The 14,079-nt window shown below is 42.7% G+C and overlaps 1 protein-coding gene across 2 annotated transcripts; it reads left to right on the top strand.

Moving 5' to 3' along the window:
• Positions 1-3,444: 3,444 nt before the first annotated feature.
• LOC109793396 (lachrymatory-factor synthase) lies at positions 3,445-13,821 on the top strand. Of its 2 annotated transcripts, XM_020352860.3 has the most exons (3): positions 3,445-3,685; positions 11,463-11,549; positions 13,193-13,821. In XM_020352860.3, the coding sequence occupies exons 1-3, from the start codon at positions 3,608-3,610 to the stop codon at positions 13,718-13,720; spliced, it is 693 nt and encodes a 230-aa protein (XP_020208449.2). In that variant the 5' UTR covers positions 3,445-3,607; the 3' UTR covers positions 13,721-13,821. The 2 variants fall into 2 exon arrangements, with proteins under 2 accessions (XP_020208449.2, XP_020208450.1); XM_020352861.3 differs by lacking the exon at positions 11,463-11,549.
• The last annotated feature ends 258 nt before the right edge of the window (positions 13,822-14,079 follow it).

Below are 14,079 nucleotides of genomic sequence, written 5' to 3'. Positions count from 1 at the left end.
CTAGCCAAGAGCACCATAAACTTCTTCCACCTTCTCTTCTCCATTTTCGCCCACCTTGACCTCCACCTCTTCAATATTGTTTTTCCACCACCCTTGAGGAACTTCCAGCCATCATCCTTCTTCCTAGTCTGTGGAGAAAGAGGTAGCTTCTCCTTGGAAGCCAAAGCACAAGCCATGGAAGGAAGAAGCCCATCAATTAGCTTGATCGGCTATGAATGTTGTTTTAACTTCATCTGCGGGGTGCATTCGGATCTGATTATACCCTAAGTATGCGTCCATGAAACTTAATAACTCATACCCCGATGCTCCATCTACCAAGTAGTTTATGTAGGTCAAAGGGTACGAATCTTTCAGGAAAGCCTTATTCAAGTCAGTGAAGTCTGTGCACATTCTCCACTTTTCGTTATTTTTTCGTACCATCACCATATTTTCCAGCCACATCGGGTATTAAATTTCTCAGATATGATCTACCGCCACCAGCTTCATAGTTTCCTCTACTATAGCTCTCCTTTTCTCTTCTCTGAATTTTTGCCTTTTTTGGATTACAACCTTTGCTTTTGCATCTACCATAAGTCGATGACATAGGAAATCGGGGTCTATGTTAGGAATGTCATTAGCACCCCATGCAAAAGCCGATATGTTGTTTCTTAATACATCTACCAGCTCCTCCTCATCATCTTTTGTCAATGAAATCCCGATCTTAACATTTTTGCCTCTATCAAGCTTACCTGATTTACATCTTCGGCTAGAGTAGGACGAGTGTTAAAATGGATCACTCTCGGATCTAACTCAATGGATTGAACCTCCCGCTCTACTTGCGCTGCATACAGGTATCTTCTCGCTTTCAAACTATCCTCGTAACATTTCCTTGAGACCTCTTGATCGACTCGAAGGACGATGACCTCTCCATTGAGTAAAGGGTATTTTACTTTTAGATGCAATGTTGAGAAGACGGCTCCCAACTTGTTCAATATGGGTCGCCCAATCAAAATACTATAGGATGATTGAGCGTTCACTACCAAGTAGCGGACGGTAACTGTCTTCATGTGGGCGCCTCGTCCAAAGGTTGTCTCCAAGTCGACATATCCCCTAGCCGTCACCTGATCGCCCGCGAAACCTACTAAAGTTCTTGCATAAGGTATAAGTCGGTCAGTTGGTATCTTTATTCTGACAAAGGCCCCCCAAAACAAAATATCAGCTGAACTTCCCTAATCTACCAGCACGCATTTCACGTTGTATCCCATAACAATTATAGAAATGACAATAGGGTCGTCCTCATGGGGGCACACCCCCTCAAAATTAGAATTTGAAAATGTGATGCTTGGTCTGGATGGTTGTTTTGGTTGTTTTGCCTCTGAAACTGTTGAAATACCCGTGGATAGCTTGTTGATGAATTTTCGACCCCTTCATTGAAGAGCCCTTAAGGGGAGACCTTTCTTTGTGTCTTTCTCTTCTCTCGCTGTCTCTTCCATGTCTATGTCTCCTCTCCGATGAGTCTCCTTCATCTTTCTTTGCAACAAACATTTTTAAATGTCCATCCTTAATCAAGCGCTCGATCTGCCTTCCCAAGACAAAATAGTTCTCGGTAGTGTGTCCATGAGTTCTATGAAATTCACACCAGTCGGTTTTAAAAAGACTTAATTGAAAATCGGTTGCAGTCGGAAATTCGAAGAGCGACGCGCTATTTACATCATATAATATCTGCCTCCTTGAAACATTGAGTGGAGTAAATTTTTCCTGCTCATTATTTCGCGACTAGTCGCCTTTTTGCCGACCTCCGTAGTCAGTCTGTCTATGATTTCCCTCCTTTGCGTTATAACGATCCCTTCGTTTACTCCAATCCAAGCGTACACGAAGATGCTTATTGTCCTCCTTATTTCCGACTAACACCTCTCGGCTTTTTGCTTCTCTTTTACTGATCTGTCCTTCTTCTATTTTTATATGGCTCAGGGCGAAAGCTCTTACCTCCGACATCGATTGACAATTTGCTTTTTCCAGTGCGACGTCGAAATCGCCCGACTTTAATCCCTTTTGGGAAAGCTATGACCACCATCTTCTCGTCCAAGGATGTTATTCTCAAAGCCACTTCATTGAACCTTTGTAAAAAGTCCTTCAACGACTCCTCTTGTTGTTGCTTAAGATCGAACAAATCCGACGTGATCGGCGATTTCCTCTTATTCGCCACGAATTGTGCTATGAATAACTGATTGAAGACATCAAAGTCAGTGATTAATCGGTCAGGAAGACCGCTAAACCAATCTAAAGCTGCCTTTTTAAGGGTCCCCATGAATAGTTTGCAACAGATTTCCATGCTCCCTCCGCAGATCAACATCTGAGCGTGGAAATCAATTAAATGTTGACTGGGATCCTAGGTTCCATCAAAAGGTTCCACCTGCGAAACCTGGTGGTCCCTCGGGATGGTCTCGGCCTCTATAGCCTCCGAGAAAGGTCTAAAGTCCCTTGGGACTTCCGTCATCACATCTTCCTCCACCGGTCTGATATTGGCTGCTATTATGGCTTGCATCTCATCAGCCCGTCGTCTGATTTCTTCGTTCTCCCGTTGAATGGCCTCCTCCCTCTCTTAAACAGTTGATCAATGCCATCATCTCCTCCATAGTAGGGTGTTGTGCATCGTGGTTGGGCGCGCCACCTCTTGCCATTTGTCTTAAACTTCCTGACCTCTTTTTCGAGTTTTGTTCCTTGGGGTGTAGGAAAAGTTTTTCCGTAGCCCCACGGTGGGCGCCAAAATGTTCCGGCCAAGGAGATGTCTAGAGTTCTTCTCCTAGGTCAAATCTCCCAAGCTCGAGCATTCAAGAGTGTAATTTGTCCCTTGTCCTAGGGTTCACGTTGTTATATTTCCTTCTTGATGGGCTTCGCGGGCTCTCCTCCCCGCGAATCTCGAGATTTCTCATGGTCGTTTTTATACTGGGGATATTGAGTTATTAATGATAACATTTTATTCCTGATTTGGTCGTTACTATCCGTAATGTTGTCCTATGACTGTAGGTGGTCCCTGGTGACAAGGGTCTCGAAATTTATCTGACCACTTCTAAGGGTCCCAATGACAGAGATCTTGGCATTTGTCCGACCTCTTCTAAGGATCTCAGTGACAAACATCTCGGAATATATTCGAGATAGTACAATATCAATTATTTATCTTTAATATTTTAACATATTTTATATCAAATATAAATTTAAAATTATTTATAATATTTTTTTAATTTTTAAAATAATTTACAAATATATATATATATATATATATATATATATATATATATATATTTATAAATATCCATACATATATCATACATGTAAGAAATAAATTTTTAACAGAACGTGTACCAGTGCTTTACGGAATCTATTGTCATCCTTAGATCATATATGAAACATATAAATCCATCATAACCAGATGCTACCACGTTAATCCAATCCGTTAAATTTGAAGACTTTTATCAATTGCAAAAAGGTCTTCAATTCCACGGTGGGATACATGATCCACTTTCACACGCTAGAAACCATCTGCGTCTTTAGTAATGAATATTATGGCCCACTTCCGTATTCATGATTCATTGGGTAATAATGTTTTTGAGTTTTGATAGAAAATCATATGAATCTCCGTTTGCCACACAAACCTAGCAGCCAAGATCTGTTCTGTTGTACGCCGTCACCACTCACCACTCACCAGGTTACGATTCTTCTTCTCTCATTTTGTAATCTTCTTATTTGGTTAATTCAACTTCTTGTCATCTTTGCATCACTTTCCTTTCCTGGGCTTGATTGTTGTTGTTAGGTTACGCATCAAATGTGTATTTTTTTTTTTTTTATAAAAATAAGAAAGATTTCAAAGATAATCGTAAATTGAATTTAAATTTTCATATTTTTAACTATCTCAATCTCTTCACATCTAATTACTCGACTAACTTAGCAGTTGTATTAAATGAGTTTCTATTTCTTATTTTACATTACAAATTAGCTCAAGGCTTTTTATAATTTTTTTTACTTTTTTAATTTTATGGATTTTTTCTTTTAGTCTTTACATGTAAAATTATTTGATTTTAGTGTCTCTGTTTTTTTTTCTGTTTATCTGTGTTGTCTATTTCAACGATTCGTGAGAGAAATAAAATTATTGAAATTAAAAAGAAATAGAATCAGTATGTATAAAGATTAAAATAAAATATTTTTAATTATAAAAATTAAGATATATTTTATAAAATTATAGAAAAATGCAATGAAACTTTTTTTAAATAATGATAGAATTAATTTAAAAACTTTATTTTTATTTATTTTTTGTTTGAAAGAAAGGCACATTCAAATGTATTTCAGCAACAGTGTTCAATCTTTAGCATTCGGATATTATTCGATAATACTTAAACATGATCAACCAAGATATATATGTGGGAAACTAATATAGGTATTGTACTATCCACACTCTAGAGCCGAGCTCCCAGCTCGGCATCACAACATAAGACGATCTCGGGCATGCTTCGCGTGACGCCAGATCGGCACTTAAATAGATCATAACCGATCTCAGGGGATCTCGCTCCAGATGAGATCTGTTATCTAATCATACCATATCTCATCTTAGGCCCAAGGCCCAACGCAACCCTAACTCACACTAAGGTACGTGCATTATTTATACAAGACTCATATTCACACAAACCCTAACTTTAGCATCGGAGTCTCTTTTGCAGGTACCACCCCTATCTTGGAACACCAACGTACCAGCAAAGGAGGCTCACCAATCTTACTCGGCAGATCATCCCTACAGCAGATTTCCGGTAAGAACATTTGGCGCCCACCGTGGGGCCGATCGAGACAAGCTCTTATTTGCCATGCTCATGGTATTCACCAGAAGCCATAGTGGACGCGTAACAGACGACGCAGAACATTCAACTGCCATGGATAACGAAGCCACATTAAGGAGACTGATCGACCAGGTCGAACAGATGCGGCAACAACACGACGCCGATCTACGCAACATGTGCGCCAAGCATCAAACTGACCTAGCGGCAATGCGGACCGCCAATGAAGCCGACCTGGCGGCATTGCGCGCCGAGAATGACCGTATTCGCGCTCAACTCCCTCGGCGTCCCTCTGATCCTTAGCCTCAGGCGAGCAACCTCCACGGGCAAGAGACACACTTAGTCTCCCAGCCCTGGACTGCAACTAAGGGCCCAACCCCCAGACCTGCTTCACACCGGTCTCATGCACCAACGCACAAGCCGACCCATGAAGACAGCAGGGCTCCTACTCATGTCGTAGGAGATCAGACAACCTTCCGCCGCCACCCTTTCGTAGATGGCATTATGGAGACACCACTCCCTCACGGGTGGAAGCCTCTCCACCTCGATCGCTACGATGGCACGACAGACCTAGACGAGCACATCGACCTATATACGACACAGGTAAACCTCTACACTAACAATGATGCTATTCTGTGTAGGGTTTTCCCAACCTCGCTCAAAGGGGCCGCGCTCAACTGGTACACCCAGCTGCCAACCGAGTCCATTGACAGCTTCGGCACCCTGGTCAGCCGGTTCACGGCACAATATGCAACGAGCCGACCACACCACATCACCTCTGCCACCCTAGCCAGTCTCAAACAGAACAACGAAGAGCCACTCCGGGCGTTCATGGAGCGATTCGCCAACACCTCGGTAAAGATCAGGAATCTAAACCTCGAGGTCGCCCTACACGCCATGCTCATGGCACTCAAACCCGGACCGTTCGTCGACAGCCTATGTCGTGAAGTACCTCGCGATATGGACGACCTCCGTGCCCGTGCCGCTGGGTACATTCAGATAGAGGAACATTCTGTTTTCCGTGACCAAGTTCGCGGAAAATCACAGGTAAAACCCGACGGTGGCCACAAGGACAAGGTCAAAGTCAATAATGACAGCCAGTTCAAGAAGTCGGCTAAGACGAATAGAGGGGGGAGATATGACTTCTATACTCCCCTGAACACGCCCAGGGTACATATCCTGGAGGAGGCCAGTAACAACAATCTGCTCACCCTACCACCGCCAGGGCACACCCCCAACAGCGCCGACAAATCCAAGCATTGTCGGTACCATAGGAATCATGGTCACACCACCGAGGAGTGCCGCTCACTTCGAGACCGTATTGAAGAACTCATCCAAGCAGGCCACCTCGGCCAATATGTCCAGCGACAGCAAGGTCACCGAGGAGGCTATGGCGGATGAGGACGGGGCCGAGGCCGTGGTTCAGGGGCTCGTACGGACCAACCCTCTGGTTCTCAACAGAATGCCAGTGGAGCAGTGCAAGCCGAGATAGGCCAAGAGACAGGATCAGCTCCCCTACGGGGAGTTATCAATACTATTGCAGGCAGATTTGCAGGGGGAGGTGCCACCAGCTCGGCCTGGAAGAGACACCTGCGCAATATCAACAGTGTCCACTCCGCTACCTCGGCATCGCATCAGAGCTCACCTCCGATCTCTTTCTCCGACGAGGACTACGCTGGCGTCAGCCCCAATCAAGATGACCCCATGGTCATCGCCGTAGAAGTAGCCAACTAGGAAGTTCAGAAGACACTTATTGACCAAGGAAGTTCGGCCGACGTTCTATATTGGCCAACCTTCCTCAGGTTAGACATCCCCCACTCTCTCATCCAACCTCACACAGAGCCCTTAGTTGGTTTTGCAGGAGAACGAGTACACACACGGGGATACTTGGACCTGCTGACCACCTTCAGAACCTCTCCGGACACAAGGAGAATTATGGTCCGATACCTTCTTGTGGAAGCCAACACCTCCTATAACATCATCATTGGGAGGCCGACGTTGAATCAGCTCGGAGTAGTGGTGTCTACTCCACACCTAACCATGAAGTTCCTAGGAAACGACGGTAAGATCATCTCCGTCAAAGGAAATCAAAAGACATCTCGGCAGTGCTATGCCGAGAGTCTGAAGGTCTCCTCGTCTGGCGAGCAAAGCAAGCAGGACCCCCCCACCGTGGCTCACAACAACCACGTGGGGGTCACTAACCTCGGCCCAAGGACCGATCCCCGTAGGGGAGGACAAAGCCCCGCTGGCGAGCCCGAAGACAAAGCTCAAACCCACCAAGAAGCTTGCAACCCCCAACTAAAAGAACACGACGGACAACCAACACCGCGAACCCAGAATTCTTCACATCCCAGTCCTATCTCAACTAATTTTATATAAACGAGTTATGCAGTCTTTTCCCACCTCAGTCTCTTATCCCAAAAATGGGTTTTGGCTGAGAGGGTTTTTAACGAGGCACATATATTCATCAATAAAATAACTCATTCTTCTATTCACAATCTCTTATCTCCATCATTTTACCACAAGGTGCTCTATGCTTAAGCACGCCTACCCGAGATCGAGTTCGAACCTTAATAAATTCCATTTTACTCTAATTTAAGGTCGAGTACGAACCTTAAGCACACTTACCCGAGGTCGAGTTCGAACCTTAATAAATCCCATTTTACTCTAATTTAAGGTCGAGTACGAACCTTAAGCACGCTTACCCGAGGTCGAGTTCGAACCTTAATAAATCCCATTTTACTCTAATTTAAGGTAGAGTACGAACCTTAAGCACGCTTACCCGAGGTCGAGTTCGAACCTTAATAAATTCCATTTTACTCTAATTTAAGGTCGAGTACGAACCTTAAGCACGCTTACCCGAGGTCGAGTTCGAACCTTAATAAATTCCATTTTACCCTAATTTAAGGTCGAGTACGAACCTTAAGCACGCTTACCCGAGGTCGAGTTTGAACCTTAATAAATTCCACTTTACTCTAATTTAAGGTCGAGTACGAACCTTAAGCACGCTTACCCGGGGTCGAGTTCGAACCTTGATGAAACACATTACACCCCAGACTCCGAGGACCTCAGCATGATCGACTTAAGGTCAAATTCGAACCCTCGCAAGAATTAGTTAACAAAAAATCTGAGGTCGAGTTCGAACCTTCACAAAGATACAATAGACACCGAGGGTATCTCTCAAAACGCGCAAAAAAGAAAACTCAGGCTTTAACGCAAAAGTAAAAGAAAGCGCAATAACAAGTAGACAAAAAATACATACATACAAGTGATGTTTCCAGAGTTCTACACTTGAATTCGAAACAGAAAGATAAAGCAGAAGAAATTTAGCTAAGCCATTAAAAAATTGGCCTACGTAGAGGCATTCTCGCTGGAGCTGTCCTCGACATCATCCTCCCTTACCAACTTTCCGAAGCGGACGACCTTTTCCACATGCATAGCGGAGAAGTCAAACCCCGGCGCAAGGAGCATGGCCTGGCGAGCGGCCTTGAGGAAACCCCTCTTATGCTCTACCACAATAGAGTGCTCGGTCTCCTCGAGTTTCCTCTCCAGCCCCGCTTTGGCCTCCTCCAACTTCGCGAGGTCCACCCTCAAAGCGGCATTCTCCTCCACTTGGCTGCCAAGAAGCACCTCGTCACAGAGATGTTTCTCGGTCGCCGCCACCAGCTCATCCTTCTGCGCATTGACCTCATCCTCTAAAGCACGCACACGAGCTCGGGAGGAACTAGAGAGCTCCTGCAAGTCGCGAACCTGAGTAGCATAGGTCTCGCTCGACCGCAGGAAATCTCCAAAGACCTCCGAAGCCTCTCCACCTCCCTCTGAGTAGCTTGAAGCTCGGCCTCGTTATGCAGCATAGCCTCCCCGAGAGCACCTGCCAAGGCCCCGTTCTCATCCTTTAAAGCTTTGTTCCCCTCCCTTAGGGCCTTGGCTTCTTCCTTCAAGGGCTTAACTCAGCCCTTCAGCCTGGCCAGATCCTCCTGCTGCTCGGACCACTTGTGCTTCCAGTGGCCCACAATAGCCATAGTCCTCTGAAGGAAGACTTGAGCAGCGTTAAAGCCTTCCACAGGCCCGGCCTCCTCGATCATCCCCTGATCCTCCGAGCTCAGCGCACCCTCGGGGAAGAATCTCTCGGCGGTCACCCCAGCGCTCCACAACGAGTTCATGTCGGCCGAGGCACTCACATGGTCCGGGCGCACATCAGAGCGACCCTTCCCAAAATGGTGAGCAATATATCGGCTCCGGGAAGCCCCCTGTGACGGCCCTGACGATGGCGCAGAAGCTGCGGGCGTAGCCGAAGGGACCTCGAAACTTGGCTCCTTGCCGCGAGTCGTAACAGAAGCAGAAGCCGGTGTCCCCCGCTTGGCAACAGGGGGGCCCACGTCTGGCATCTCCGACCTCGGAGGCACCGGGGTCTCGACAGTGCCCCCTTCCTACAAAAACCGACCTCATGTCAAGAAACAAGAATCAAACATACGAGATAGAGGGGAAAGCGAAAAGCGAAGTCCTCACCTTGGCAGCCTGGGCGACCTGCTCAGCATACAGGATCTCCACCTCGGCAGCCACCCCGGCCTGCAAAGAGAGACAGCACCTCAACAAACCAAGCCAAATCAACATAGAAAATAAATTAAAGCACGAAACACCTACTTCAGCAGAGGGAACAGCTTGCTCAGAAGTCCCTGCAACAGCCACTGGGGGAACCTCCCCAGGCGGAGGGCTCCCAGTGAGATCGACTGCATCGGCATCTGCATCCTTGGAGGTCACCTCCTCCATTCCGCGAGGAGCAGAGCTCCCCCCGACCTCTTTATCGCCCCTCTTTCTTTTTCGGTTGACCTTCAAGGGGGAAACCTCCTCTTCTGGAGGCTCAGGGACCTCGAGCTCGGTCACGCTGTAGCAGTGCTTCAGCTCACGCCACTTATTCCTGCCCATTATGCCTACAAACACAACATACCGAAGCACATCAGAAAAAGGATTTTCACAAACCCTAATAATCTAAAAAAGGGCGAAATACTCACTCTCCAGGCCCCTCTCCCTGTATGCTGAGTTCGCAAGCGACAGAACGAGCTTGCAATCCAGCGGACGAGGAAGCACTGCGAGATTCTCGACGGCGGCCGCCTCCGAAGCCGTCAATTTTAATTGGCCCACCCCATGAAACCTAGACGGTTTGGGGCACCAATAGAAAGGGAACTTCGGCAGCCCGTCGAAGTAAAACGCCCCATCCTCCAATGGGTCGACACCCACAAGAGCAACCCGAAAAAACTCTTGCTTGAAATTCTTGTATGAGTGGGCATAGAGGGTAAACAAACCCCCATCCCTACTCCCACTCAGGGACAGTATACCGTAGGGCGGAACGCCTATCTTCAACTGATAAAAACGAAGAAAGACGGGAAGGGACACCTCTACCCCTAGCACTGAACAGAGGACTTGAAAAGCCCTCAAAAAACCCCAACTATTGGGATGCAACTGGCAAGGAGCCGAGTTGACAAAGTTCAAAAAATCACACTCAAATTGGGTGAAGGGAAGGCAGACACCTAAATCCCTAAAAAAACAATGGTACATATAGAAATGGGGAGAGTCAGTAGACTTCCCCATATACATGCCCTCTCCGGCCTGACACGGTTCAAGACGGATCATTCGGGACATAGAAGGGTCACAGGTTCTGAGCGATCTCAAAACCGCATTGACTTCAAGAAAGGACCGGAAAACGCTTTGGGCCTCCGCCATCTCGCGCCGAACCCAGTCGTACCCAGGAATGCCTGGAACGAGGTCCGCTGGCGGCACCACCTCCTTCTTTTTCGCAGCGGTGGCCGTTCCGGCAGCCGCCGCCTTACCCCGTGCCTTGCCCTTGGCAGGCGCGGAGGAACCAACACCACTCCTTCCAGCCATAAAGACGACAAGAAAGACCCGAAGAAGAGTAGGGAAGAAAGAAAAAGAAAATCGTAGAAAGAAAGTACCTGGTACTCTTCCTCAGAAAATAACCCTAACAATGATTGGGTTACCGAAAACAACGGTGGAGACTGTGAAAATGGAGGCGGAGAACGAACGGAAGCAAGAAAGCAAAGAGAACTATCATACTCGAGAAGCCGAAGAGTGAAAGAAAGTAAAGTGAATGAGAAGAGACGCGGGAGAGGGAAAGAAAAGGGTTTTTCCCCAAATTCAAAACGGTCACGACACGTGTCAGCCAAAAGGCGCATCTAACGACACATTAATTGGAAACCATCATTGCATAACCGTCATTCTCATAAACGCGCCACCTGCACGTTTTCGGGAAATGACTAGCTATGACACATGGCTCCTCAACAAGCAAGCATACACGAGGGGTCACAGCCACTTGACGAGCTCGATCTTAACTCCTCGACCCACGGTCTTCGGAGCTCGGGGGGCTAGTGTACTATCCACACTCCAGAGCCGAGCTCCCAGCTCGATATCACAACATAAGACGATCTCGGGCACGCGTCGCGTGAAGCCAGATCGGCACTTAAATAGATCATAACCGATCTCAGGGGATCTCGCTCCAGATGAGATCCGTTATCTAATCATACCATATCTCATCTTAGGCTCAAGGCCCAACGCAACCCTAACTCACACTTAGGTACGTGCATTATTTATACGAGACTCATATTCACACAAACCCTAACTTTAGCATCAGAGTCTCTTTTGCAGGTACCACCCCCATCTTGGAACACCAACGTACCAGCGAAGGAGGCTCACCAATCTTACTCGGCAGATCATCCCTACAGCAGATTTCCGGTAAGAACAGGTATTTTATTGGTAATGACAAATAATTAATAAATATTCAATAACTTTATTAAAATTCATAGGAATTTAAACCTACCTTATGTTAATATTAAGAATATAAAAACATTTTTTTATGAAACATACAAAAGAATTAACTTAAAAAATATCATTCTTATTTTTTTTATTAATATTTTACTTGGACATATCAATAATTACGTGAAGAAATTGTACGAAATGTATTTTATTATTAATAGATTTTCCCCTCTATTTAAAATTCATATATAACAAGATAAAAATAATTACTTTATTAAAAATTACCGTATTTCTTACTGCTATTTATTTGAAAATTTAAAAATCTATAAAAAAAAAAGATAAATAGTTTAATTTGAAAGATTGAAAATACATAAGATACCGAAAATTGTTAACATAAATAGTTTGACATTTGGATTTCTCAACCAAAAGACTAGAATTCAATCCTCATTTAAAACATGAGGAACTTGAAGTATCACTTTACTTTTAATATAATCCAATGAAAGAGAGTTGCATCTTTTAATCTATTAAAAGAATGCATAAAATCCAGAAACATATATGACATAAATGAAAAGCTAATGAAAGATTAAAAAAAATAGCAAATGTTATAAGACAATTTTGATAAAATCCCAAATGGAAAAAGTTAATGAAAAAGAAAGAATATATTTTTTAATAAATAATCCTAAATATATAATTTTATTAATTTTTATTGTTTTTATAAATTTTCAATTGACATATACTTTTAAAAAAAATTATTAAGGTGGGTGAATTATTATAAATTCTCCGAAATCAATTCTCATGGATTAATATTTTGAAATTTAAATAAAATGAAAATAAAATTACATTGTGTATAGTTAATTATTATTTTTTATTAAATAAATAAATAAAAATTAACTTAAAACATATTATTCTTATTTTTTATTAATATTTACTAGGACATATTTATAATTACGTGAAGAAATTGTACGAAATGTATATTATTACATTAATTGGTTTTCCCCTCTATTTAAGATTCATATATAACAAGATAAAAATAATTACTTTATTAAGAAATACTGTATTTTTTACTGCTATTTATTTGAAAACTTTAAAATCTATATAAAAAAAAATATAAATAGTTAAATTTGAAAGATTAAAAATACATAAGAGATCAAAAGTTGTTAGCACAAATAATTCAATATTTATATTTTTTAATTAAATATCAGAGTTCAATTTTTACTTTAAACATGAAATCGATATTGAAAGTATGACTTTATCCTTAATATGAGTAGACTTTTTGTAAAAGAGAGTTATATCTTTTAATTATAAAAAAAATACATAAGATCAAGAAACATATGATGACATAAATGAAAAGTTAATAAAAAAAATATATTATTTTAATAAATAATTCTAAATATTTTATTTAATTTTTATTGTTTTTATAAATTTTCAATTGACATATATTTTTAAAAAAATTATCAAGGTGGGTGAATTATTATAAATTCTCCAGAATTAATTATTATGGATTAATTTTTGAAATTTGAATAAAATGAAAATAAAATTACATTGTGTATTATTAATTGTTAATTTTTATTAAATTTTTTTTTTATATTTTAAATCTGGTTTATATGGTTCCTTCCTTCCAGAGTTTGTTGGTTTGCACCAAAATGGAGCACGAGTTGCACGAAAGATGGGAGGGGAAGGTATCAGCGAAGCTGAGAAACGCCACTAAAGAACAAGCATGGCCCCTTGTGAAGGACTTCTTCAATCTCCACAAGCGCTTCCCTACCCTCGCCACGTGTTACGGGATTCACGGATCTAACGGTGAGCCTGGCTGCATACGATACTGCGCCGGCTCCTCCATTCCATCCAAATCCAACGCCTCGGGGAGCGTGAGCTGGTCAAAGGAAAGGCTGGTAGTCGTTGATGATGTTGACTTCAGCCTCAAGTACGAGATGGTTGACGGCAACATTGGGTTCAGGTCATACGAGTCAACCATGAAGGTCCTCAGCGATGATGACTCTGATGGATGCATGTTGGAATGGTCCTTCGCCGTTGACCCCGTTGAAGGCTTGCTTCTTCAGGATCTCGTCACCAAGTACCATGTGGGCCTCCAACTTATGGCCCACAAAATGGAGGACGAAATTCAAGGTTTAGTCACCGGAATTATGTAGCATATAACTCACGGGTCAAAGATATTTTTACTTTATTTAATAATTTATATTTTATATTAAATATTTATTATTTAATATTTAAATTAAATATTTTTAATCTATGAATTAAGTTTACAAAATTTTTAAAAGTTAAAAAGTCATATGATAATTTGTTTTGTAGGTTTAAATAACGTATAAAAGAATTTTATAAATATCTGATAATTTTAATTATAAAAATAAAGTATCAAATAATTTTTAATTTTTTTTTTAAAATATTTGTAAACTTGATCTATTCAAACTTTTAATTTAACAATTAGATCATTAAAATTGAATATAAAACGTAAGTTATTGAATGAAGTAAATATACCTAAACTTATTAT

Source organism: Cajanus cajan, chromosome 9 (genome assembly GCF_000230855.2).
Source record: "Cajanus cajan strain Asha chromosome 9, NIPB_CcT2T_4, whole genome shotgun sequence".
NCBI classification, from domain to species: Eukaryota; Viridiplantae; Streptophyta; class Magnoliopsida; order Fabales; family Fabaceae; genus Cajanus; species Cajanus cajan.
Note: the sequence above shows the minus strand (reverse complement) of the source record. Positions and strands in the feature narration are given on the sequence as shown.

Coding starts and splice junctions, on each gene's coding strand:
- LOC109793396 (XM_020352860.3), top strand. CDS start 3,608: ATGAATCTCCGTTTGCCACACAAACCTAGCAGCCAAGATCTGTTCTGT. Junction 3,686..11,462: donor CACCACTCACCACTCACCAG/GTTACGATTCTT, acceptor TCTCTTTTGCAG/GTACCACCCCCATCTTGGAA. Junction 11,550..13,192: donor ATCCCTACAGCAGATTTCCG/GTAAGAACAGGT, acceptor CCTTCCTTCCAG/AGTTTGTTGGTTTGCACCAA.